At 46.0% G+C, this 24,001-nt stretch overlaps 13 protein-coding genes across 13 annotated transcripts, besides 1 other annotated feature; 5 read left to right on the forward strand and 8 right to left on the reverse strand.

The window, feature by feature from the left end:
* Positions 1-47: 47 nt before the first annotated feature.
* Positions 48-1,241, reverse strand: TAD1 (tRNA-specific adenosine deaminase; the record flags this gene model as incomplete). Its single annotated transcript, XM_037283852.1, has 1 exon — positions 48-1,241. The coding sequence occupies one exon, from the start codon at positions 1,239-1,241 to the stop codon at positions 48-50; it is 1,194 nt and encodes a 397-aa protein (XP_037139748.1).
* Positions 1,242-1,485: 244 nt separating this feature from the next.
* Positions 1,486-3,183, reverse strand: RTF1 (RNA polymerase-associated protein; the record flags this gene model as incomplete). Its single annotated transcript, XM_037283853.1, has 1 exon — positions 1,486-3,183. The coding sequence occupies one exon, from the start codon at positions 3,181-3,183 to the stop codon at positions 1,486-1,488; it is 1,698 nt and encodes a 565-aa protein (XP_037139749.1).
* A 316-nt stretch (positions 3,184-3,499) lies between these two features.
* RMD8 (Rmd8p) lies at positions 3,500-5,254 on the forward strand (the record flags this gene model as incomplete). The annotated part of the gene is made up of 1 exon (XM_037283854.1): positions 3,500-5,254. One exon carries the CDS (start codon positions 3,500-3,502, stop codon positions 5,252-5,254), a length of 1,755 nt encoding a protein of 584 aa, XP_037139750.1.
* Positions 5,255-5,336: 82 nt separating this feature from the next.
* On the reverse strand, positions 5,337-7,460 carry GUS1 (glutamate--tRNA ligase GUS1; the record flags this gene model as incomplete). The annotated part of the gene is made up of 1 exon (XM_037283855.1): positions 5,337-7,460. One exon carries the CDS (start codon positions 7,458-7,460, stop codon positions 5,337-5,339), a length of 2,124 nt encoding a protein of 707 aa, XP_037139751.1.
* Positions 7,461-7,881: 421 nt separating this feature from the next.
* On the forward strand, positions 7,882-9,018 carry RAI1 (decapping nuclease; the record flags this gene model as incomplete). Its single annotated transcript, XM_037283856.1, has 1 exon — positions 7,882-9,018. One exon carries the CDS (start codon positions 7,882-7,884, stop codon positions 9,016-9,018), a length of 1,137 nt encoding a protein of 378 aa, XP_037139752.1.
* A 54-nt stretch (positions 9,019-9,072) lies between these two features.
* BRR6 (Brr6p) lies at positions 9,073-9,606 on the reverse strand (the record flags this gene model as incomplete). The annotated part of the gene is made up of 1 exon (XM_037283857.1): positions 9,073-9,606. One exon carries the CDS (start codon positions 9,604-9,606, stop codon positions 9,073-9,075), a length of 534 nt encoding a protein of 177 aa, XP_037139753.1.
* Positions 9,607-9,851: 245 nt separating this feature from the next.
* Positions 9,852-10,676, forward strand: KGD4 (alpha-ketoglutarate dehydrogenase subunit KGD4; the record flags this gene model as incomplete). Its single annotated transcript, XM_037283858.1, has 1 exon — positions 9,852-10,676. The coding sequence occupies one exon, from the start codon at positions 9,852-9,854 to the stop codon at positions 10,674-10,676; it is 825 nt and encodes a 274-aa protein (XP_037139754.1).
* A 53-nt stretch (positions 10,677-10,729) lies between these two features.
* PDE1 (3',5'-cyclic-nucleotide phosphodiesterase PDE1) lies at positions 10,730-11,836 on the reverse strand (the record flags this gene model as incomplete). The annotated part of the gene is made up of 1 exon (XM_037283859.1): positions 10,730-11,836. One exon carries the CDS (start codon positions 11,834-11,836, stop codon positions 10,730-10,732), a length of 1,107 nt encoding a protein of 368 aa, XP_037139755.1.
* Positions 11,837-11,989: 153 nt separating this feature from the next.
* Positions 11,990-12,787, reverse strand: PRE4 (proteasome core particle subunit beta 7; the record flags this gene model as incomplete). Its single annotated transcript, XM_037283860.1, has 1 exon — positions 11,990-12,787. The coding sequence occupies one exon, from the start codon at positions 12,785-12,787 to the stop codon at positions 11,990-11,992; it is 798 nt and encodes a 265-aa protein (XP_037139756.1).
* Positions 12,788-13,036: 249 nt separating this feature from the next.
* On the reverse strand, positions 13,037-14,647 carry RET2 (coatomer subunit delta; the record flags this gene model as incomplete). The annotated part of the gene is made up of 1 exon (XM_037283861.1): positions 13,037-14,647. One exon carries the CDS (start codon positions 14,645-14,647, stop codon positions 13,037-13,039), a length of 1,611 nt encoding a protein of 536 aa, XP_037139757.1.
* A 650-nt stretch (positions 14,648-15,297) lies between these two features.
* Positions 15,298-16,846: a sequence feature (ZIP2 pseudogene (YGL249W); ancestral locus Anc_3.576).
* A 336-nt stretch (positions 16,847-17,182) lies between these two features.
* On the reverse strand, positions 17,183-18,034 carry RMR1 (Rmr1p; the record flags this gene model as incomplete). The annotated part of the gene is made up of 1 exon (XM_037283862.1): positions 17,183-18,034. The coding sequence occupies one exon, from the start codon at positions 18,032-18,034 to the stop codon at positions 17,183-17,185; it is 852 nt and encodes a 283-aa protein (XP_037139758.1).
* A 194-nt stretch (positions 18,035-18,228) lies between these two features.
* Positions 18,229-21,827, forward strand: HFM1 (DNA helicase; the record flags this gene model as incomplete). Its single annotated transcript, XM_037283863.1, has 2 exons — positions 18,229-18,292; positions 18,427-21,827. The coding sequence occupies 2 exons, from the start codon at positions 18,229-18,231 to the stop codon at positions 21,825-21,827; spliced, it is 3,465 nt and encodes a 1,154-aa protein (XP_037139759.1).
* A 269-nt stretch (positions 21,828-22,096) lies between these two features.
* RTG2 (Rtg2p) lies at positions 22,097-23,875 on the forward strand (the record flags this gene model as incomplete). Its single annotated transcript, XM_037283864.1, has 1 exon — positions 22,097-23,875. The coding sequence occupies one exon, from the start codon at positions 22,097-22,099 to the stop codon at positions 23,873-23,875; it is 1,779 nt and encodes a 592-aa protein (XP_037139760.1).
* Positions 23,876-24,001: the final 126 nt, after the last annotated feature.

Here is a 24,001-nt window from a genome sequence, read left to right on the forward strand (position 1 = left end):
AATAGTAAAACAACTAGACGTACCAAGCGCCGTATCACTGGCTCAAACTACAGTTGACAATCGTCCTTGCAGGTTCTAATCCAGCCATCAGGCGATAGTTGTCTTTTTACGTCACATATGAGTTTATTTCTTGTATCTTGACCGGCTTTGAAGGCCAGGTAGGTGCTTTGGCTTAGTTCTGGCCGAATCTCTGTGAATAACTTCCACTGGGCATATCTACTGACGATGGGCTCGCAATTTGTCCTCAATGGCTTGTTATCCTTGGTGTAGAAACCGTTCCTGACGCCATTTAAGATGGCCTGCTCTATATTACCGACACTCGGTAGATCGATGAAGAGTTTCACACAAGCCATTGATGAAGGGTCATCGGTTGAATCACTTTTGCCATCGCAAAAGGACCTGGTGCATGTCAAGAACTCCAATGGTCTACAGGACATAGGAGCAAGCCTGTCTCTGAAACTGCGCCGTAGGTCCTGAGGGTGAGTCTCTTTTGGGATGACCAGATATTTTAGGAAGAGTGGGGCCTCCATTAACTCCCACGTCAAGGAATTGAGGACTGACGTTACTTGGATGGCGCACAGCTTATCAGAGCAAGACTTGGAATAGGTAATCTGAGAATCGTACCTTCCAGGTTTCGTTCTAACGACGCCAATTGTGCCATAGTTGAAGCGTCCTCGTATGATGGTGCGAATCTTCTCGTCTATCCATTGGATCCGGTCGCTTTCCTGGAAAGAGAGCCTCCTGTACTCATCACATTCTGCTTGAGCAGTCTTGCTAAGCGCAATCATACTAGCGTCACCGCAAGGTAACGTACTGATATACAATGCCAATTCCCACTTGTTCTTAAAAGCATAGGCGCCAGTCGATCCCTTTTCGATAAGATCAGAGCTCCGAAGTGGGTTCTTCTTTAGGTAGTTAATGTGTTCTAGTATAACAGTATTAAGCCCTCTGAGAGCTAGTATCTCTGCATGGCAGTCGTGAACCATCTTTCCTTGACTTCTGGCCAAGACGACATCGGGCAATGCTTTGACGCCTGTACCAATGCTGATCAGCCTAAACTGGCTCTTTCCTGACGCCTTATCGGTGGAAACAGCAACTGTGCCTGCCAGAACAGTCCACTCTTTCAATCCATTTGATCGTACAACTGGTTTACATGCTGGACCCAGTTTTTGATATGCGTTTTGTACCAAAGCTGCAATACGGCCTCCTAGATCCTCCTCCAGAGCTCCATCAGTCATCATGCTTCCTGTTTATCACTGGTGCTGACGGAAGTATTTGTGAACCATCGATGCCGTTGAAGTTTGCGACTGAACCTGGAAGGGTAGCTAAAATGACCAGATAGGTCGAAAAGGATGTCAGCGCCCACTGCTCTGTGAATTAGCTAGACCCCATGATGGGCCGAAGCCATCTCATCCTCCAAGAAGCGACCGTAATCAACACGACCAGTAAGATATCGTCTTATTAAAATTACATACGTGAAGAGAGCTATACGCCGAAGGTGAAAGAGAGTTCCAATTGACCGACGACTCTTTCCAAACCGCCCAGTCGTCTGAAATCTGCTGATAAGATATCCCTTTCCTTCTTGGCTAATGCCTCTTCGCTTTCCTCGAGCTGCTTCTGCTTTGCAATGTTCTGAGCTCTTTCGTTCTCCTCCCTTTGAATTTCCTGATAGTAAACTTTAGTCCTTGTTTTCAGTCTGCTGAAAGGATCACTCTTTGCGTCGATATTGCTGTCTTCTTTCTTGACGTGCTCAGCATTTCTGATCCTGTCCATATTGACTTTCCGATTCTTAGAAGTCAAGGCATTTAATTTATTGATGCCGCTTTGATCCTTTTCGTGGTGCTTCTCGTATGCCGACATTCGCTTAACCAGGTTTTTTAGCTGTCCCGAATACTTGGCCGTGTCTCTTTCGTTACCAGTCTCCTCCGCATATCTCAGTTTCTCCTTCAGCACTGTTTTCTCTAACACTGCGTTGGAACCCGATAACTTCTTATTGAACCGCATCCTATTACGAACGATGTCGTCTGTCAACTTATCGGTCAATGGCTGAGAAACAAACGCATTGAGCTCCTTTGATTTTTTCTCCAGAGAATATATGGAAGGTTTGCTTATATGCGCTGCATCAAGAGCTTTCAAATATCTTTCATATTCTTGCTGGGTAATGTTACCATCACTGAAGAAGTTCATCTGAAACACTTTTCTGTCTTTACCTTGCGTGACACCAAAATACTGGTTGGTGAGAAAGTTTCCCATGCTGTATGGCTTCTGCATAAACACCTTCTCGATCTTGACCATTCTGTACTGCGTTTGTCCAGACCGCTTGTCGACACCAACATTAACTCTTCCATAGTAACCTTTTATCATATCGTTGAACTCAGGATAGAAACAAAATTTTGCAACAAACGAACGGCCTATCTTGACCTTATTGAAGTGGCTGACATCGGCTTCGCGGTCCAGTTGATCCTCCGCCCACTCAATCTCATCCTTCTGTGTGTCAAGGTGCGAAGTTCTAGAGTAAGGATCGTAGTCCTCCTCCTCCTCGCCCTCTTCGTATTCGCTTCCCTGGTATCTGTCTTCCTCTTCTTCTTCTTCTTCCTCGGACTCCTGGGCCCTTCCAGCTCTCTGACTCCTCTTCTCCCTTTGCTTTCTGAGCTGAGAGAGCCGTGTAGCCTTCAGATCAGAATGGCCTGTAGCGTGAGTTGTCCTCCCTGACGATCTTGTCTTAGCTCCGTCTCTAAGAGGCCTAGCTCTCTGCTGTTCCCTTATATTTCTTTCACGCTCTCTGAACAGTTTACGATCTTGGTATTTCTGCATTATCTGTGATCTCTCGAACAACAAAGTCTCGCGTTCCATTTCAGGCAGACCCTCTAGATACGCACGATCATCCTCATCCTTATACTTTCCTTCCAGCGGGAACGGATTTTCTTCCTCCTCCTCTTCCACTTCCTCATCTGCCGCCGCGTACCTATCAGTCTCAAGTGCGGCAGGATTGTAGTCATCCTCATCTTCCTCTTCGTCCTCCTTATCCTCCTCGTCGATGCCTTCCACCTCAATCCTCCGTCTCTTGGACGAAGAACTGTCAGGAGCCTTATTTCTCTTTGCCGAAGTCGTTAGCACCTCATCTTCGTCTTCTTCCTCGCCGGCACCTGCCAAAGCCAAAAGATCTTCTTCGATATCAGACATATCCTCGTATTCCACAGTATCAACACCAGATCAGCTATTCGAAGTCCCAATATCTCTACTAATGGTTGTTGTCTTGTGTGTTTAATAAGCGGTATCCAACTTATTAGCTTGTGCTGATGTTCGTACCTAGTGACACTGGTAATTAAAGCTAGAAGGACAAAGGGAACAGCTCATCAAGTAATAGCTGGTTGCCGAATGGGTGGAAGGTCCGCCGCTTGAGTTGCCGTATACGTCATTCAACTCGTAAGACTAGGAATAGTGGCAGTCCGCTGAATCTGGGCTTGAAATTCTGTGAAAATAGGTTGGAGAGGTCGAAATGAGTTACAAGGCTGCCAGTGCGGATCGGCTGGATTCTAACGGGCTACCGATGTCTAAGAGGTCGCCATCTATCCTCGTGACAGACTCTAGATCTTCTAAGAAGCGAATAAGTGCACCTTTTGCGGGACATGCGGCCGGTGTACGAAATCGCGCTGAATTGCCTGGCGGAAATACTGGCAATGGATTGCATTCACTCGGTACCGGAGTCAAGAAAAGGACATCTGGTAGGTTTAGTGATATATCGATCGACAACATATTATCTGAGATGTCGGATGTCCCCTCTGGACGACGAGAGGAACGACGGTCAACGTCATCAGCGGACAGATATTACGGTTCGGACAGGACACGGCCGCTGAGCTACTCTAAATCTATCAATCCCTTGCCTTTAAGGACTTCGAAGACTTCTCAAAAGTTGGTGCTTATCCCCGAGGAAGAAAACCGAGAATCACCGAACGTATTTTATCGAAAGAAGTCTGCAACATCGCTGAAATACAATGAATCAGCCCATCATGCGAGAAGAGACCATAAACTAGCTAGGATAACCGCATATAATGTGGCAGAAGGGTTCAATCTCAAAGTGATGTCAAAGTTCTTAAAGTCTACGCACGAAGTGTCTCCCAGATTGTACGATGAGTGTCTGTATGTCGCGTATACTTTGCCACTACTTCATGGTAAAGATGGCTTCAGGGTTAAGTCGAACATTTCTAAAAAAGTCGTCGGCGGAAAGACGCTCATTGACAAGCTGATCGATACAAGCGAACAGCGAGATCATCACTACGAGTATTACTCCGGAGTGGAGACACTAGAAGATTCAAAGAATGCTTATGAACTGGATTCTAATGCGGTACTCGTTGAAACTGATCCTAATACCATTCCAAATCATTTGCCGAATCCGATAGGGAACCAGGACTCGTTTGATCCCAGCGAACCCCAGTTTTTTGCGGAAGAAACTCCTTCAGAGCAGGAACAGAGAGAACGAAGGGAGCAGCTACATATATCATCCAATAGTCAGCGCAGCGAAATAGTGACTGATGGCGGCCAGCACGCAGAGATATTTATTTTTCGCTATGGTGTTATTGTGTTCTGGAATTTTACTGAAATTCAGGAAAAGAACATATTAGGTGATATTGCATTTGCTGACTATAAATCTCTGGTCATAAGACCTTTGGACGAGCAGGATATCGAGAGGGAGCAATTTCACTTTGAATATGACAAAGACACAGAACGACCACGAATTTTCAACGATATAGTGACATTAAGGTCCGGCGATCATATTATAGAACTTACCATCTCGCATGCTATTGCACAATCATCTAAATTGTCGCGTTTCGAGTCGAGAATATCACCTATCCTGACGGCTGTAACCAAGCTCCCGAAAAGGTTGGCATTGTATGGAACTCTAGGATTAAAGAGAGAACAGCTCTTAAAGAAGTCTGGTAAGCTTTTTAAACTTCGTGTGGACGTCAATTTGTCATCAAGCATTTTGGATACACCAGAGTTCTTTTGGAGTTTTGAACCAAGTTTGCATCCACTTTATGTTGCTATGAGAGAGTATCTAGAAATCGATCAAAGAGTCCAAGTTGTTAACGATCGATGCAAAGTCTTTCTCGAATTCTTTGATATATGCGTCGATTCTGTCGCAGAAAGAAACATAGCTCGTGTGACATGGTGGTTAATCATAGCAATTATTGTCGGGGTTATTTTCTCATTGACAGAAATTCTCGTGAGATATATAATTATTCATAGTCATTGAAAGTGGGCATTTCTCTTTCTCATGTCCACCTTATATTGACCTGCTTCATGATGTAGGCAGTGGTCTTAAATACTTACACAGCTTATTTCTTGGCACCATACTTGTTAACAGATTTACCGTCGGGAATGGTAAAGAAGACAAATGGCTTGCCGTCCTTGGCCGGTTGATCCAAACGGTAATATCCTTTTCTTTCGAATTGAATTATGTCACCGGTCCTGAGATCTTTAACATTCAAATCAGCTATAGCGGAGGTATGGAATTCCGTTTGTGGTGTTAAGAAATCCTCGAAACTCTCATCTTCTTCCAATCTGTCCTTGCTAATTAAATGGTCGAAATCCACTAGATCGACAAACACAGAATCTTCAGTATCCGCCAACCAGGTAAGTTTGTGCTTAGTTTTCTTGAAGTCACCTTCCAGATTTAGTTTACCAGTCAATGAGCCGTCGGCATTCTTCTTTGTGATGATGATATTACCCCAGTCCATCAAAGTGACCTCCTCGTTCTCTTCAATAACATCAGCATCATCTTTGTCGATCACGATATCCTTGTAAAAGATAACTTTCTTCTCTCCGACGTCAGGGTTTTTCTTATGTTTAGCCCTCATTTCAACCTTAGGAGTCTGGGGAGCGTCCTCACCCTCGAGGTGAAGTTTAACTGGGTTGACGACTGCAGTAAGTCTTGGTGCGACTGGGTCAATAATCTTCTTGTTGAAAGCCCAAATCAAGTTCCATTCAAGATTAATGACATTTCTAGAAGGACCCTGAGAGAGAACGAAGTTTCTCAAACCCTCCACTGTCATACCTCTTCTTCTCACACCTCTCACAGTTGGGAATCTTGGATCGTCCCAGTTTGACACCAAGTTTTTATCGACCATCCATTGTAGCTTTCTCTTGGATAGCAAAGTTCTGACGAAGTTAACACGAGCGAAATCCCAAATGTGAACCTTTCTCAAATTCATAGCCTTCAACATCCAGTCATACTGAGGATTACGGTCTCTGTACTCAATTGTACGCAAAGCATGGGTCACACCTTCCAATGCATCAACGACAGGAACACAGAAGTCATATGTTGGGTACACCTTCCAAGTGGTTCCGGTACGATGATGAGGCGTCAAGTTACATCTATAGATAACAGGGTCTCTTAGGGCCTTGTTTGGTGCTTGGTAATCGATCTTTGCACGCACGCAGTTCTTCAAACCCTCCTCGGTACCGTTGGTCATCTCCTCGGTGAAAATCTTCAAGTTTTCCTCCACTGAGCGATCTCTTCTGGCTGAAGCGATGCCATCCATACGCTCTTCTCTCATTTTCTCCGTAGGAGTATCATCACAGTATGCTTTACCTTCCTTGATCATTTTGACACACAACTCGTACATTTCCTGGAAATAGTCGGAAGAGTAGGTTACGCGGTCTCCCTTGATGCCTAGAAGTTCCAAATCTTCGAGGATAGAGTCTTGAAATTCCTGTTTCTCCTTAGATGGATTCGTGTCATCGAATCTGATGATCAATTTACCCTTGAACGCCTGAGCGAAATACTGGTTAAGCAATGCAGCCTTGGCATGACCGATATGCAAGTATCCGGAAGGTTCGGGAGGGAAACGTGTCACGACTTCTCCCATCTTGGCGTCCGGCAAATCAATCTCAAAATTTGCCTTATGGCCCTCCTTCTTCTTGCCGACGTTGGCAGCTTTCTTCAGATCTTGCATCGACCTCGTCAAAAACTCATGAGCTTCGCCAAAAGCTGGATCCATCTCTAGTAGAGTGTACCAACGGGAAACGTTCACATCGACCTTGTTTTTGATGATCGATCCCACCATACCGTTTGATCTCAGCGCGCCCCAGCAGGCGATGTCGGCAGCTGAGTACTTCAGACCACCGAGAATATAAGTTTTCAAGTTCAGCACGGCGTCCAATTTCTCTAACGAACCGGAAAGCTTCTGGAAGTTTTTCACAACGTAGTTCTCATTAGCGATCTTTGTCCAGGACGCAATCTCTTCCGCGCTTCCCTCGGTGAAGACGTCTGGGAAATCGCTGACAATTTTAATCAGAACATCATTAGATTCACCGTTCAAAACTGCTGGTGCTGCCTTCTTATCGTCGACAAACTCGATTGCAATACTGCCCGCTTTAACGGCGTTAACGACAAGGGCAGCGATCAGCTCACCGTAGGCTACAACTGGCGCTTTACCGTTGATCACTAGCTTGTACATCGCACAACTTACAGCTCCAATTGGCCAATTCGAACGCCCTATGCCTTCTTTAACCGTCTTAGACCTGTCTCATCTCGTATGGTACTTACAGTGACGGAAAATTTGAAAAATTTGGCTCCGGGTAACGACATAAAAGGTAAATAAACCATCAATTGAGATGAATTGCGGCTCAGAAAGCTCGTTTGCGAGCTTTCAGGACTCGCATCGGGCTGGTCAGACCAAGAGAACATGAAAGCTTGCTGGTAAGGCTTTAAACGCTGGTCCAACGGTATTCTTCGAGCAACAACAAGGATGTCACTTCTCACGAATAGTCTATCTCGAACCAGGTACTCGATGAGTTGAAGACTGAGCATTTGATGGCTAGGAGGTAGTAGAAGAGGTTGTGTAGGGCTCTGTTGAGGCTGGTACTGTCATTGTGGCTATGGGCAAGACGTATAACCTGTTTGTGAAGCAGAAAGGGACCACCACGGCTCTCAAGCAGCCGAAAGAGATATCGTGCTACTCCAGGACTTCAAACGATGAGTTTCTTATTGGCAACGACTGCAATTTGAGATATTACTACCTGCCAGACTCGCAGCTGGAAAACAGACTGGATCTGTCGGCTGGAGCCAAGAAGATGAAGGACAGTGCCGAGACGTTCAGCGATCCTTGCACTCTTCGAGGGCTGCTACAATGCGTCAAAAGCTATGAGGAAAAGAAGCAGAAGAAGGTTAAGGCGGACATCGTCACGTTCAGAGGCATCATCAGAAAGCTTATCTCGGCGGCGTTCGATAGCGCCGCCTACAACAAGGTGGAGCTGCGAGTCGTTTCGTTTGACGGCCAACTCTTTATCAAAGATGTTGCTTCCAGAGACGAGGAGCGCAAGGGCACTGCCGAGAGCCAAAATGCTTGGTATACGGGATATAAGTTTGAGAGTTTGGCGACCCTCTCGCAGCCGCTTCCGTACGTGGACAGGGCGATATTGGAGAAGAGACCCAAGAGGTTGGTAAACACAGGAGATGAATTCATCACGGTGGTCAGAACGGGAGTCGGGAATACAAAGCTAATACTGGGAGCAGAGATCGACTGCATTTTTGATTTCAAGGAAGACGGGAAGGACAACCTGAAACATTACGCTGAGCTGAAATGCACTTCGATGGTATCAACACAGGCTGATGCTCGTAAGTTCGAGCGGAAGATCTTCAAGACTTGGCTGCAATGCTTCCTCGTCGGGATTCCAAGAATCATATACGGGTTCCGGGACGATAACTGTATCTTGAGGACAGTCGAGGAATTCGCCACTGACGAAGTACCTCTGATCCTGAAAAACAACAATCCAGCAATGAATACTGCGTGTTTGGATGCTATAAAATGGTACGGATTGCTGTGTGAATGGCTTCTGAAATCCATCCCCAGGGATGACGTGGAAAACGTCAAACCTTTCAAGCTTGTGTACGAGAATAATCATCTTCGCTTGACAGAGATGGACGAAACGGACTCTGAATACGACAGCATTGTCAATGGGGATGCGGTTCTAACAAGCGAGTTCAAGGAATGGAGAAAATCCTTGGCTGTGTAGAATAGACTAATCAAGTAGTAGCATACGTTCCGATATGAGAGGTCATTCGTCAAGTCAGCGGGATGATCTGTTGTAGTGGTAAACTCTGTAGGACCCAAAAGCCGAATTAGTCACCAGCACCAGAGCGCAGATGACTGAGACTGTCAAGAGCGCCGACCGTATACTTATGGGCTCAACGAACGAATTCAGAATCTCAGCGATCGTCCGCGCCCATAACGTCCCCGACTGGTATATCCTTCTACCTCCGGCGTGTACATGTTGCGCTTGATTCATGCAATAGAACCATTCGTCGCATGATTCTTCCAAAGCAGGCACTCTAGACTCCGGTGAACACTCATTCTGTTCATAGCTCTTCCGGCAAGCTTCTATCAGCCTCAATTTCCTCAGCTCATCTTCGTGCAGTTTGAAACGAACATCCTCGCGCACCATAACCATGAACTTGACCACCAGCGTGAGCACCAGGGTCAGCAGGAACGCATTGAACAACAATTGCATGTACTCAGCAATGATGTCCGGCCTCAACCAAACATCAGAGGCAGCAAGTCTCCGTTCCTCACGCACGCTGCCATCCTCGATGCGGTCCCTCATCACAGACCAGACAGTCACTGGAGACAGATCGGCACAGATCAACGACAGTAATCCTGGCCTACGTCATATGAAGATTAGCGATGAGCTGTAGTCGATGCGAGTCGTCCCAAACGATCCACTAGCTAAATAGACCGACCGACCACATTTCGGCTCCCAATACAGCCCATTTGGTCCCAGATAGATCGGGAACCCGTCCGTCATCTTGACCGGGACCACCTCTTGGCCTGCTTGAGTATGATACTGCGATGGGTCACGTGACCCCTCTTATAGTGCTTCTTCGAATCAGAAGCTCACTCTCTGGCGCCATCCAGCGGTCCATCAGAGCTCTGGACCGATCTGCTAGACGCCTGGTTGTGCTGCCCTTCATTCTCACTTTCAATCTGTTCAACACGCCTCGAACTGCGGTGCCGCAATCGGGGACAAACTCCAGCAAGGTGTCGAACGGAGGCTGGGTTCAGCTTGCAAGCACAGCTACAACGACCGGTGGAGCCGTTGGAGAGTGTTTCAGTCGTTTCAGAGAGCTTTACGTACACTTTCCACGTTCATTGCTGCCTACAGTGTCTATCTTACAACAACTAGCGAAATCGCTGTCGAAGCTATTGACTAAACCACCGAAGATTACTGCCCAGAGCATTGAAAAGGAATTGCCAGAGATGCGTCAGACGGTTGCTAAACTTGCCCAAGCGTACGTGCCAATGATCAAATTTGTCGGGGGCAGACACCCGCAGATCCAGCACAGCGGTGCTGTGAAGTGCCATCCCTGCACGGTGGATGGCCTGTTGCCGGGATCAGACGGCTGTGTGCCAGCCGGGGAATTTCTAAGCAAGCAGAAGCCATTTCAAGTGTTCCCCTACCGTTCGAATGGCAGCGGGCAGTTCGGCTCTGGAAGCTCGTCAGCAGGCTCTGCTTCGGCTGAATTGGCTGAGAAGAACCGTTCCAGATACGCATTCGTCGACAGGCCCCTAAAGGACAAGGAGCTGGACTCTATTTTTGAGTTGCCTGCCCGTTTCAGGTACAAGCCTATCAGCGACCTGGAGGCAGAGGCCATTAACGGAGGCGGTGCATTATGAAGATTTTATGATAAAGCATTTTTGCAAGGAATTTATATGTATATTCTTCTGGCTCAGAACGAGAATGTGTAGCCCTGTACAGCCATTGAGAAGCGGACGTCCAGCCGCTCCTGCAGGGCGGCTTCTCGAAGCTCCTGTAAGATTACCAGTCGCGGATCCTTCTCGGATATGATCGTCTTGACATGTGTAACCAGGATGCTCAAGCCTGCCAGCACATCTGGGTCCCCGTACATTTCTCTGAGCCTCGACAACTGCCCGACCAGGTATGCGGGGGACATATGGCCATAGAGCTCGTGTTTTGGAGTGCTTGCAGAACTTGAGCATTCCACAATGATGCCTTTGAGATTGCCACGAGGAACACGCGTTGCTATGTATTCCCAGGCCTTCTCAAGCAAGGGTTCTCCGCCGGAAGCAGAGTCTGGCTCCAGGTCCCCACATACTAACAGCGACTGCTTTGTACTCCTATCTGAAAACAGGTAAACCGTGCTGTACACGCGTTCATCGACGATGGACGCGCTAAACCCATGGTGGACTTTGAATGGTATAATATCCCATTGAGGGAAGGCCCCGCAGACATGTGGTATCCCATCTGTCAAACTGCTCAGCTTCAGTCGACTTGACCCACCATGAAGTAAATCAGGCCATATCACATCGTTAAATATATGCTTCTCGATAGCTTGCAGCGTAAACGGGAGCGCACATATCAGTTTAGCATCTCCACTGTTCGCATCGCACGCGAAAGGCGAGTTAAGCACCATTGCTCCAATATGATCCAGGTGAGCATGCGTGATATAGTACTCTTTCACCCCCATATAAATTTCCATCGCCTTTGTAAAAGTATTCAAGTGCTTGTGCTTCTCTAAGGCATCCTCAAGGCTACCAAGGATGCATTGGGGAAACCCCAAAGAAACCGAAGCCTTAGGATCAAAAAACTGGCCAGCAGGCTCAAAATCATTGGCATAGAAACTCTCCAGCAGCTCACTTTTGAAAGAATCCTTCGAACGCGCCAGCATCTGTGATATTTGGCTAAAACCGGCTCCTCCGTCCACACAAATCGAACGGAGACCCCGGCAGCCCATCGGTCTCACCATAAAGCATTGCGTAGCACCCCCATCAGTCCCACCAGATGCCCCCAAAACAGTTACCTCGAAGTTGCTCATCCAAATAATGCTACTTCGAGATGAAGTTACGCAAGAACTGCGTAAGTTCTATCTTCAGTAGCTGCAGCGCGCTGTTTTCGGTGAAATGTATAGGATATTACTAAGAGGCTACTAAGACTGCGAGGATGCGAAGTTAACCTCCTTAACAGTCAGCTATACAGTCTGGGTACCATACCCACGTATATCCTTGGCGAATCCCCAGCTCATGTTTTCGACGTGCTGGTCTCTCTTGATGATGACGCCCTGATCATTGTCGATAATGGCTAAGGTGTATTTCCTCGAGGAGCGTGCATCCCTGTAATATAAAACCTTCATACACTCGACGATTGTCTCCTCAGCTTCTTTCTGGCTGGTCTTTTCGATGTCGGACTCATGGTCTATCTTCCGTCTTAACAGCGGAATCGCTAGATGGGCACCAAAACCGGTTGCCAAGGTGGGAGACCCGTAGGTGACCCCTAGTAAATTTACGTACCTCAGGAACGGTTTGCTGTCCTCGACACCGGCGACAATCAGTGCGTTCCAAAGAGGATTCATTTTAGACCTGCGCTGGTACATCACAGCTGCCAAGTACTCGAAGACATTGCTAGGCCTCAACGCTTCTTCGTCATCCGCATACGAGTTGTCGTAGTTGTTTTCTGTCTGCAGCTCCTCTAGAAGATGCTCGATGTGTTGCATATCTGATATGTCTCCGGATATACCCACCACTGTATTCTTACCGACCGGAATCAGCCTTTCGACGTCACTAAAGCGCAGCAATGACCCGTAGGATCCCATATTATCAGCAGCAATGACTACTCCATTGTTGTATTTCATAGATATGACAGAAGTACCAGTCACTATCGGCTGCTGAGTGTTCATTTTGGGATAGGCTGGAGCATCGGCAATGGCCCTGTTGTAGGCACCGTAGTGCTCGTCTGAAGGTCTCCCCCAGCTAAATGGATCGTGATTCATCTTATGGCGGTCGAATGACTGGGACTTGTGGATAATGCAGGTTTGCCTTGGCCTGCTAAGGGTGGCGAAATGGCTCTCTATTAGATCAAGCCGCTTAGTGCCAAGGAAGTATCACAGTGCGGGTAACAACATCACGTGATGATTTTGGATAATACCAATCCTGGTTGATTTGGCCCATCGAGCTTACGGTATTTACTCTACGTAGTGCTGTCTCAGTCTGCAACAGTTGCGTACGTCCTCTGCTCCCGGTTAGATGACTATGTACTCCTCTGTCTTCAACGAAGTGATCACGTCATAAGGCAGGGCTTCCTCACCCTCCAGAGAGCTAGTGACATTAGATATGGACACACCGCTAATGCTTCTACCGCCAGCTTCCGAATGTTTAAATTCGACGTTGATTGGGAATAGACCATCTTCGTAGGCTGCCTCGATGGCGAAGGCAAAGACGCCTGACGTGGCAGGCGCAATCGACTCTAGTTTTATGGTAACGCCAGTGTCTTCATCGATGTCAACGATTGTTGCATTGTGTTCATTATTTTCTGCATTGATGGAAACGTTTTCCGTAAAGACAGGAAACGTGAATAGCACTTCGTTGAGTGTCTGTGTGTGATTTTCGTTAACTTCGAATTCGACGGTGACATCGAAGACACCATCACTTTGTTCTGATGGTGAGACCCATGTTGAAATCTCCAATGGCAGCAAAGTCTTTTCGTCTGCCCCAGCAACCTTGCGCCATCTTAACACCCCAAGACTTTGATCGTTCGACGGAAATGCCTTTTCTTTGTCCCTCAGGCTGATGGTTTTTGAGTTCAGGAACTCGTTTTTGTCGATATTTGGATGAGTTTTGAATTGAAGCGACCTATCTTTAACGTCGACACTCTCATCTAACGCTAATTTCGCGTGTGCTAGCGCCCTGTCGCTCACACGCAATTCCAACACGCCCTTGAGTTCACTAGAGTTTATCGCGCCATCGCGGGTGATTTCTGCATTTACGGTTTCTTTGATGGAGATCAGTATACCGTTATTGGTAGGCTTCTCTTCCTCCTGGTCTTGCTGTGGTGCCCTGCTAAATCCGGGCGAGCGACCGCTGGTAGCCATGCCACGTTTAGATTGACCAGCTAATTTCATACCTCTACCATCACCATGATGGTTAGCTTCCGCCGAAGCACGACCATTAGTTTCCGCTGGTCTCTCCCTGTGAGACTGTATATATGATTGTTGGGCAGCAGCTGACGCGTGGCTATAGTAGCTGTTATACGCATTGGCTACGTTGGGATCATCGCTAGCCATAAATCTGTTAGAAGGAACACTGAATTCTGATGGTACGATGCCCATTTTCCTTTCTTGCTCTCTCCTAGCGATTTCTTTTGCACGACGCTTACGCTCCTCAGTCGCTTCGAACTCCTTATTACGTTCAATGATCTCTTGGATCCTTTCCTCATGCGACTCGAGTGACAGGTAGGTGCTTACCTGAGTGATAGAAAGGTTTTCCTTATAACCCATCACCACAATCTCATCGAAAGAACTTAAAATTTCAAACGCATTGTCATATATCTCTGCTTCATCAAAGCTGCTCAAATAATGATTGACAGTCTGAGAGAACAGATTTAAAGTCGAGAGATCCATGATGATGTTGGACTGGCGATTGGTGATCAATATGATGTAGTAGTCATCGAAGGGCCTGTAGACATACCTCACATGTTCGTCTTCGACGAACGTGTGCTCAGACAGTATATTTGTGACTAAACTTTGGAAATTCGACAAAAGTTCAAGAACTCGATCCTTACTTATCTCCGTGAATTGACGCGACAATAGCGGCTTCCCTGCGCGTGTTGTGATCGAAGCAGCCAACACCACCATCTCAAACAGATACAATTGAGCCCTTTAAGGATTCTAAAGCTTCCTCTTCTCGATCAATGGCTTTAAAATCATTTAAATTTAGTGTGTTGTCAGTAAGCGTGCTGTTTTGTCTTGTCAAACTCAATTGGCGAGCCAAAGGCTCTATCAAAGGAGCCGTACAGAAGTATCTAGAGCGACTCAAAATCGTGTCGCCATTCTAATTGCAGAAGGCCAAGCATCCTCTGGAGTCATTGATGGTTGCGAAATTTCATCTAGAGTCCTTAGCCGCAGTCGGGAAATATCATCTTCTGATGACAGTTCTTTCGCCTAAAACCTGTTGAATTTTAGAGCCAGTAGGAGCTCTCGAAGGCGAAATTGAATGAGTATTTTTGAGCCAGCTCATAGACCCACATTCCTACTGTTTCGTAGTGATTCGAAGTTAGGTACGTCTCGAATTCTGGTCTATTCAGAAAGTGCCGCACTTTCCAGAAAACATCCCTGCCAGCTCCTTCTGTTAAAATATCGTATTCCAAAAGGATAATTACCTTTCTAATTCACCTAGCAGATTAACTAAGGGACTTCATGGAAATTGATTTCGCCCTCGCAGATCTGTTCAATTGGAGCCGTACCACGCATATGTTTGGATTTAGAACGAAGTCCAACATCAACGGCTATTCCTGCTCGACCATTTTAAGCTTTCTTGCTCGGGGTAAGAACTGTATAACGCGGTGATCATGTTTCATTTGCCCCAGGTTAATATGGGTGAATTTCCGAGTATTGGATGGATTGCTTGGATCGAAGGCAGTTGAGCTGGCGTCAATAATCTGGAGCGGGCACGCAACATGGTTCCGGTTCGAAGATACGGTACACTGAATACCCACCTCTCTATCGCGAAACGTTTCTTTGTGGGGTGCGCAGCACTTTAACGCTTAACAGCACTTCAAGTCTTTTGTTGTCCTGCCCCCTGGAACTTGCTATCCTTCTTCTTTTCACTGTCAACAGGCTTCCGAAATCATCGTCTATAATGGAAGTTACATGAGGCATGAGTGACGAGTTTGGTTCCGAGCTTTGGTTCATGTTCTCTACCTCATGCTTTGGTGGATCGGCCACGGTTTCCTTTATCGGACTGCCTTGGAGCTGGTCTCTATGATCAATCAGAATATTTGATCCAGAACCATGTATTTCCAATGTGCTTATCGATTTCTTCATGTCAATGAAATTGATGGAGCAATACATTAAATTTGGGAATCCAGCGAGGCCCTTCGCTTCTCTTACGCTCTCTATCCCACAATTGTAGCTTGTCGGAAATCAGCTTCCTGGGCTTTGCAAGCGGATTCCATTGTAACTCTTTCACCAGCTCTCGAGGGATCTAACATAAGAATCTCTGTCCAGGTTTGCTGGCTTCGGTTTACGCTGGTATTTGGGCAATCTCAGCTTGTAAAAGTCCAAAGCATTGAAATCAAGATCAAAAACTGTTCCTGCATGCGCTTGATGCTGTCACCACAATCATGAAAGACTCACTCAGCTATCCATTCTGTCGGCTGGAAAGATGTGTCTCGGCTTTCTAACAACCAAGAGCCTGATGTGGTAAATCATTAAGAACAAGTCAACTATCACCGATTCCTGCGCAAACTGCTAGCCTGTGGTATGATATGGTAGAATGGCGCTATTCAGCATCTCATCTTCCATATGAGAAATTCGATGCTGTAAAATGCTGTAAAAGTGCGGGGCATTTCAAGAAAAGTGATTTCACGCTTTTTCAACTCTTTCCTCGACATTTTACGTCCAACTTCCACCACCATAGATCTTGAGACATGGTCGTTGAGTTAGCTATTGTATGGACTTCAAGTTCCGTCTTGCCAGTATCTCGCGCCCATCTCAATATAGCAAGGATTGAGGGTCCAAGCTTTGCTATATTGATCCTTTCCTTAACAAAATTCGTATCGTGGTGGCAACATCGATGATTTCTGTTCTCTGGCCATCTAGAAAGGCGACGATCGTTAGGCTCCCGCTTGCAGCGAATAACGTCAACAACGCAAGATTGAATGAACTTCGAAAACTCGCTCTTCTCAAACCGAATATAAAAGTTTGAAGTTTAGAAACATTTTTGAGTAGTCTTTGTGCCTTTTCCAGACTTATGCTCTCTTTTCTCCTGTTATTAGTTGCGCCATAGCCGCCGCCATCGGCGGCTAATTTCAATGAAGCATCACTGGGCTCCCCACGACGTAAATAACACTACAACTAGCGACGTCAAGACCTCATTAAAAGTATACGGGAACTGATTAAAAATTCAAAGCATAGTACAGTTCAACACTTTGGACTATGTTTTTTTGGATGATTATCAACCATAAGATCAAACGCGCAGTGAGTTGAACTAAACAATAAAATCCGGTCAAACTAAAAACCAAGATGCCTGCAATTGGCTTTCTGCCCTCGAATGCGCCAGTAGTCATACATCTAGGTACCCTCAATGTCGCACCGTCTGACGAGGAGGTTCTACCGGACCTGAGCCTGCCCCAATTCCCAAGTGCTGGCGGAACTCCTTGCTTGTAGCTCTTAACTCCGGCTGTTTTCCTCTTCATCAGCTTCTTCATCTACAATTTCAAGCAGCTCGTCAGATTCATTCTCTGAGGCTTCTCCATGTGAGCGCGGCCTGTCTTGTCCACGGTCTTCCATCCTATCCTCCTCCCCACCTTCGTCTTCGTCATCGACGTCCATTGTTACGGTTTCAACTACTGCAACAGCAGGCGTGCTGGTATCGTCCAGCACCAGAGGATTCGAGCTGTCGTTTGTGAATGGCTTTATATTACCCAAGGTCGCGGAAGTCTGAGTCAGCTCCACTAAGGCATTATATCTAGAGACAAAGCGCGGTCTTACCGTCAACCTGGTCTCAAGCCACCGTGGAATATTGTGCTCCATGTTCCTTTCTGATCTTTCCTTTAGGATCTTGAATATGGTAGCAATGTCATCGAACGTTATCTGGCCGTTGTAAATATTGTCCTCGCATAGCACTATATCCAGACAAGGTATATCCAGCAGTAGTTCCTTCGAAAGGAATGAAAGACTACCGTAAAACTCTTCTAAAAATCGCCGCAGTGAGGCAAACAGCCCACTACAGGAATCATGGAGATCACTTTCTTTCTCGCATATGATTGAGGAAACATTCGGGAGACCAGTTTGGTCGTCGCAATCGAACAACAAAAACAGATCAGTTTCGTATGATACGGTGACACACGGCTTCTCCTTTTTCAATAGCATTTCAGCAGCTTTGCGGGCTTCGATTTGGTCAGTCCCGTTTGAACCGCTCTCCAATTCATCCTCGGAACCCTCCTCCGGGACATCATCATACCCCAGCAGATCTTCCTCCTCATCAACTAATGACACCTGTATGCCATCGCCTGCAGACATTGTTGCTTCCTATGACCGCCTTATATACCTCACTCTTGTGCAGCTTTTAAACTGATAGGCATTGTTTGTTTATGGTGAGCTTTAAGCGCGAGCCTCCCTTGTTTGAGTAAACCACCTCCAAGCAAGAAGGAATCAAGTGCTGTGCAGGATAGAGGCTGATAGCACCCCAGTTGAGCACAGTGCCGTGGCCGACTATGAGGCATAAGTTTGACTCGATATTCAGTGAACCTGAGAGCAACAGGCGAGGGAATGAAATCGGTAGGCTGAGCATCGGACCGGTTTGGTTTGAGTACTAATTTATTACCCTTTGTGAAGCTTCCATAATCGAGCAGCACACTAACCTGCATTCCTGAGCACTTTTGAACAGAAGTGCTCATGTTATGTCTCTTCAGTCAAAGACATGACCAAGAGTAAGGGGCTCAATAGCCGCGGAGCTTTCAAGGTTGGTATAACATACAACAGTATCTTAGATGATCGAGAAAATGAAGAAGAACTGTCTGAAGGCGACAGTGGAGTGAGTTTCTTCACGGCTAAGGACAGCGGGATCGATGCTACAGCTGCTTCTCTCGATAACACTCAGCCGAGCAGCTTTCTATGCGATAATGATGAAATAGAAACTTCTTCGACTCTGGGCTATAGACAGAAGAAACGGCGGGTGGTTAAGAAGAAGAGTGCTCAAGAAGGCTGTTTGGGAATCGACGTGCTGCCTGATTCATTTCAAACGGCCTTCTCGTTTCGACAGTTCAATCGGATGCAAACAGAAGCCTTCCCAATTATCTACAAAGGAGAGGAAAATTGCGTGATATCCTCCCCAACTGGGTCAGGCAAGACAGTATTATTTGAGCTGGCTATTATGCGACTCATTAAGGATATGAATGGCGCAACAGAAAATGTAAAGATCCTCTACATTGCTCCAACAAAATCCCTGTGCTGTGAAAAATTCAAAAACTGGAGCCCAAAGTTTTTAGGTCTCTCAGTCGGAATGCTAACTAGTGACACTTCTTTTTTGGAAACACAGAAGATTAAGAAATGCAATATAATAATAACAACTCCAGAAAAATGGGACTTGCTAACGAGAAAATGGAAGGATTACGGTCGTTTGTTTGAGCTTATTAAGTTGATTTTGGTTGATGAGGTTCATATTTTAAGAGAAAGGCGAGGCGCAACTTTGGAAGTTGTCCTTACGAGGATGAATATATTCTGCGATAAAATTCGTATCATAGCTGTTAGTGCAACCATACCCAATGTAGAGGACATTGCTCAGTGGTTAGGGTCGAGGTGTCATGGCAAGTACGCTGAGGTACTGGCGTTCGACGACACATACAGGCAGGTGACGTTGGAGAAGCATGTATACGGCTATTCATTCCACGGTACGAATGAGTTTCAGCATGATTCTCTATACAATTTGAAGCTTGATGAGATTCTGGTCAAACACAGCAAAGAGCGTGCCGTTATGATTTTCTGCCCAACAAGAGCCTCCACTGTTTCCACTGCAAAATATATTGCTAAACATTGCCCGAGTTCTATTGCTGGCCAAAGAAGAAATCAAAGCTATCGAGTTGATGACCAGAACCTAGCGTGCTTGGTTAATCAAGGCATTGCATTTCACCACGCTGGCCTATCCATGGCAGATAGGGAATTTGTGGAGCAAGGATTTCTAAACGGAGTGATCAAGGTCCTTTGCTCTACCTCCACGTTGGCGGTTGGAGTTAATTTACCAGCCTACTTAGTTGTCATTAAGGGCACGAAGATGTGGAATACGTCAGGCACTCAAGAATATACCCAGTTAGATATACTACAGATGATCGGTCGAGCAGGCCGCCCTCAGTTTGAGAAGAATGGCTGCGCAGTAATTCTGACTGAATCTAAAATGAAAGATTCATATGAGAAGCTGCTACTGGGCACAGACGAATTGGAGAGCGCCCTTCATTTGGAGCTCATCGAGCATTTAGCCGCCGAAATATCCTTGGGTACAATATTCTCCATTCAAACTGCGGTGAGTTGGTTGCGCAAGACATACTTTTATGTGCGTTCCAAGAAAAAACCTTCAGCATATTATCAGTTCAACATGGCGGTAAGGGACAACCTGGATCAGGATTCTCAAATCACCCATTTTGTACAGCACCTGTTGGACAGACTACTTGAGTTCGAGATCATCGAGCGACAAAATGATAAACTCATTTGTACACCTTATGGGAACGCAATGGCTCGCCATTATGTATTATTCGACAGCATGAAGCTATTTCTTGGAGCGCACAATAGCCAGGGTCCGGATGAAATCTTGAATTTCTTAGCTAATGCCAAAGAATTCGCTGATATCCGTATTCGACAAAAGGAGAAAAGGCTTTATAAAGAGATAAACGGTTCACCACTTTTGCGCTTTCCTTACCTCACTGACGGCAAGCAGAGCCGAATTATTGGTTCGCCTAGCCAAAAAATATCCTTACTCATACAGTATGAACTGGGTGGATTGGAGTACCCTTCGTACAATGGTGCCTTTGCCTTACACCAGACAATGGTACAAGACAAGCTACTGGTGTTCCGACATTGCTACCGGTTACTGAAATGCATGGTTGACATTTTTGTTGAGAGAGAAGACGGCACATCATTGAAGAATGCTCTATTCCTTCTCAGATCCGTAAGCGGCGTGTGTTGGGAAGATTCAGTGATGGTCCTACGCCAGCTGAAATCCATCGGATTGATCTCCGTCCGAAAACTCGTTCAAAGAGGCGTTCGGTGTCTGCAAGACATGCGTAAACTTTCTGACCAACAAATTGAATCTTACTTGAGTCTTAAGGTGGGCAACGGATCGAAAATAAAACGCGACGTGAATTCGCTACCACAGCTTGAAATGGAATGTACCCTGGAACATTTGAAAGCCCAAAAATCACATGTCATCGCAACGTTTAAAGTTCAGATAAGTGCAATCTTTACTTCATCTGTGTGGCATGGCCAGCATTTATCGGTTGATGTAGAAGTCTCGAAGGCCTCGGGTGAGCTCTTAGATTTCAGACGGATATCTTTGGCTTACCTAGCTTCACCACGAGTTTTCACAGTTGTCGCCGATATCAAATCGAGTACTGATAATGTGGAGTTCAGTATGAATTGCTTGGAAGTTGCTGGACTAGGTGAGAGAACAAAATTTTTCGCTGCCGATCTCTTATCGAATTATCCAGAATCATTAGTTGTCCCTGCTGTGAAAGGAAATGTACAATGTTTGCGGCAGCCGGAAGACATGGAGAGCTCGCCGTCATCGGATGATAGCATTTTGGAGTATTTAAGCACTCAGCGTGATGAAGCCCATAAAATGGCGGTAAAAAACGAAAGTGACACATCAGAACATAGGAAAATTCGATCGAATGGCAACTGCGAATGTTATCACTCCTGTAAAGATAAAACGAGATGTAGGCACCTTTGCTGCAAAGAAGGCATACCAGGCAATTGTTTGCGAGGCAAAAATGGGGTTACCAATTCGCAATCAATAGCATCAGTAAGCTGTGAGAGAAAAGATTCAGTAAATCCCACCGCAAATACTTCGCTACTGCCAGGGAGCTCGATAATTGTCGAATCTAAACGCTGCCGAGTTCCACCAGATTTGCTTCGCCAAGTCGCAGGCGATCGCGAGAGCTGGTCCGAATTGGAAGCTGTCAATGCACGAAATGACGATGACCTTCCATCTGTCTGTCTTCCATACAACGCGGGGCGACCAGCTTCTGCTGCATCTTCCAGTTCAGCTACGACTTCGAACACCGCAACTTCCGAGAAAGCAGAAGAATTGAACTCGAGTGCTTAGGTTCTGACGGTGAAATAAAATGACGCCCACTCATGAGAACCAACATTATGATGATTACATCTCTTCGATGTTACCGATGACTCAAATGTCACTCTCAACGTGAAAACTTTTCGGCTCTGGATTGATAGTATATCTACACTGACCTCCTAGCTAACGTTAGCCGTCCAACTTCAAGGCTTTAGAAACATATCACACCTGGCTTTTCTAAATCAGTTGCTCGACATTTCAAGTAAAAAGTTTATTCGCCGCTTGACGGGCCTCAAAGAAATATGTCAGCGATTTCCGATAGCGATACAGAGACTGAAGTTGTCTCCAGAAATTTGTGCGGAGTGGTGGATATTGGGTCCAATGGTATAAGATTCAGTATATCTTCGAAAGCAGCTCACCACGCTAGAATCATGCCCTGCGTTTTCAAAGACAGAGTAGGAGTCTCATTGTTCGAGGTGCAATACGCAGCAAATTCTTTGGAGAAGGCGCCTATTCCCTCAGAGACTATAAAAGACATTTGTGCCGCTATGAAGCGTTTCAAGCTCATATGTGAGGATTTCGGTGTTCCGGAATCAGGCGTCCGGGTTGTCGCTACGGAGGCTACAAGAGAGGCCCTTAATTCTGACGCTTTTATACAAGCAATCTACGACTCAACGGGTTGGGAAGTGGAGTTACTTACCAAGGAAGATGAAGGAAGGATAGGAGCTTTCGGTGTTATTTCATCTTTCAATAATGTTAGCGGGCTTTATATGGATATGGGTGGAGGAAGCACTCAAATCTCATGGATCAGTTGTATAAATGGCGAGATCAAACAATCGGATACCCCCGTTTCACTTCCGTACGGTGCTGGTGCACTGTCACGTCGTTTGAAAGTGGAAGAGAAAAGAGCACTATTTCTAGAAATCAAAGAAGCGTACAGTAGTGCAATAAAAAAGATAAACATACCACAGAACATGATAGATGAAGCAAAAGAAAAAGGAGGGTTTGATCTTTTTACCTGTGGCGGTGGACTGAGAGGGATGGGGCATCTGTTGCTATCACAATCAAAAGACTATCCCATCCAAACCATCATAAATGGGTTCTCTTGTTCGTACGAAGATTTCTCAGCAATGTGTGATTATCTGTTTTTGAAGAGAAAAGTACCAGGGTCGAAAGATTCTAAAATTTTTAAGGTCTCTGACAGAAGAGCGTCTCAACTTCCAGCTGTGGGATTGCTGATGAGCGCTGCATTCGACTCTCTACCACGGATAAAAACGGTACATTTTAGCGAGGGCGGGGTCAGAGAAGGCACTTTGTATTCGATTCTTCCAAGAGAAATTCGCGCTCAAGATCCCCTGATCATAGCAACGAGGCCCTACGCCCCCCTGCTCGCTGAAAAATATTTGCAGCTACTCAAATCAGCTATACCTGAAGACTTGATTAACGACATAACATACAAGAGAATCGCGCCGGCGCTGTGTAACCTTGCTTTCGTTCATGCCTCGTACCCTAAAGAGTTGCAACCAACCGCAGCTTTGCATGTGGCAACGTCCGGCATCATAGCTGGATGTCATGGTCTCTCTCACAGAGCCCGTGCTCTGATCGGAATAGCGCTGTGCAACAGGTGGGGTGGCGACATACCTGACGTGGAAGAAAACTACATGCGTTCTTTAGAAGAGATTGTTTTGCGCGATGGCAACAAGCTCGAAAGGAGGAGAATTATATGGTGGACAAAATACATTGGTACAATCATGTACGTTATTTGCGGCGTCCACCCCGGCGGAAATATCAGAGATGGTGTTTTCAATTTCGACGTCCTTGAGAGACGCGTGCCTACGGATGATATGAAAAATCTGACTATCGATGAGGCACTGGCTACACCCAATGGTGACGGTTTAGCCAGCACGAACAACCGCAGCAGGCGGGAATTTGAAGTTGTAGTCAGAATCGGCAAAGATGATCTGAAAACAAGTGCCTCGGTACGTTCAAGAATTATTACTCTGCAGAAAAAGATAAGGAAGCTATCTCGTGGTAGCTCAGAAAAGGTCAAGGTAAGTGTTGAATTTTGCGATGAGCATTAAACAGCCAGCTCTTCGATGCTCGACGTGCATTTATCATCTTTATATGTCAAACAGCATTTCGTTTTTAATGATATACGAAGTTAGATGTAGACTGGTATAATTAAGGACTAGCTATAATAGTTTGCC

Source organism: Torulaspora globosa, chromosome 4, assembly GCF_014133895.1.
Source record: "Torulaspora globosa chromosome 4, complete sequence".
Lineage (NCBI taxonomy): Eukaryota > Fungi > Ascomycota > Saccharomycetes > Saccharomycetales > Saccharomycetaceae > Torulaspora > Torulaspora globosa.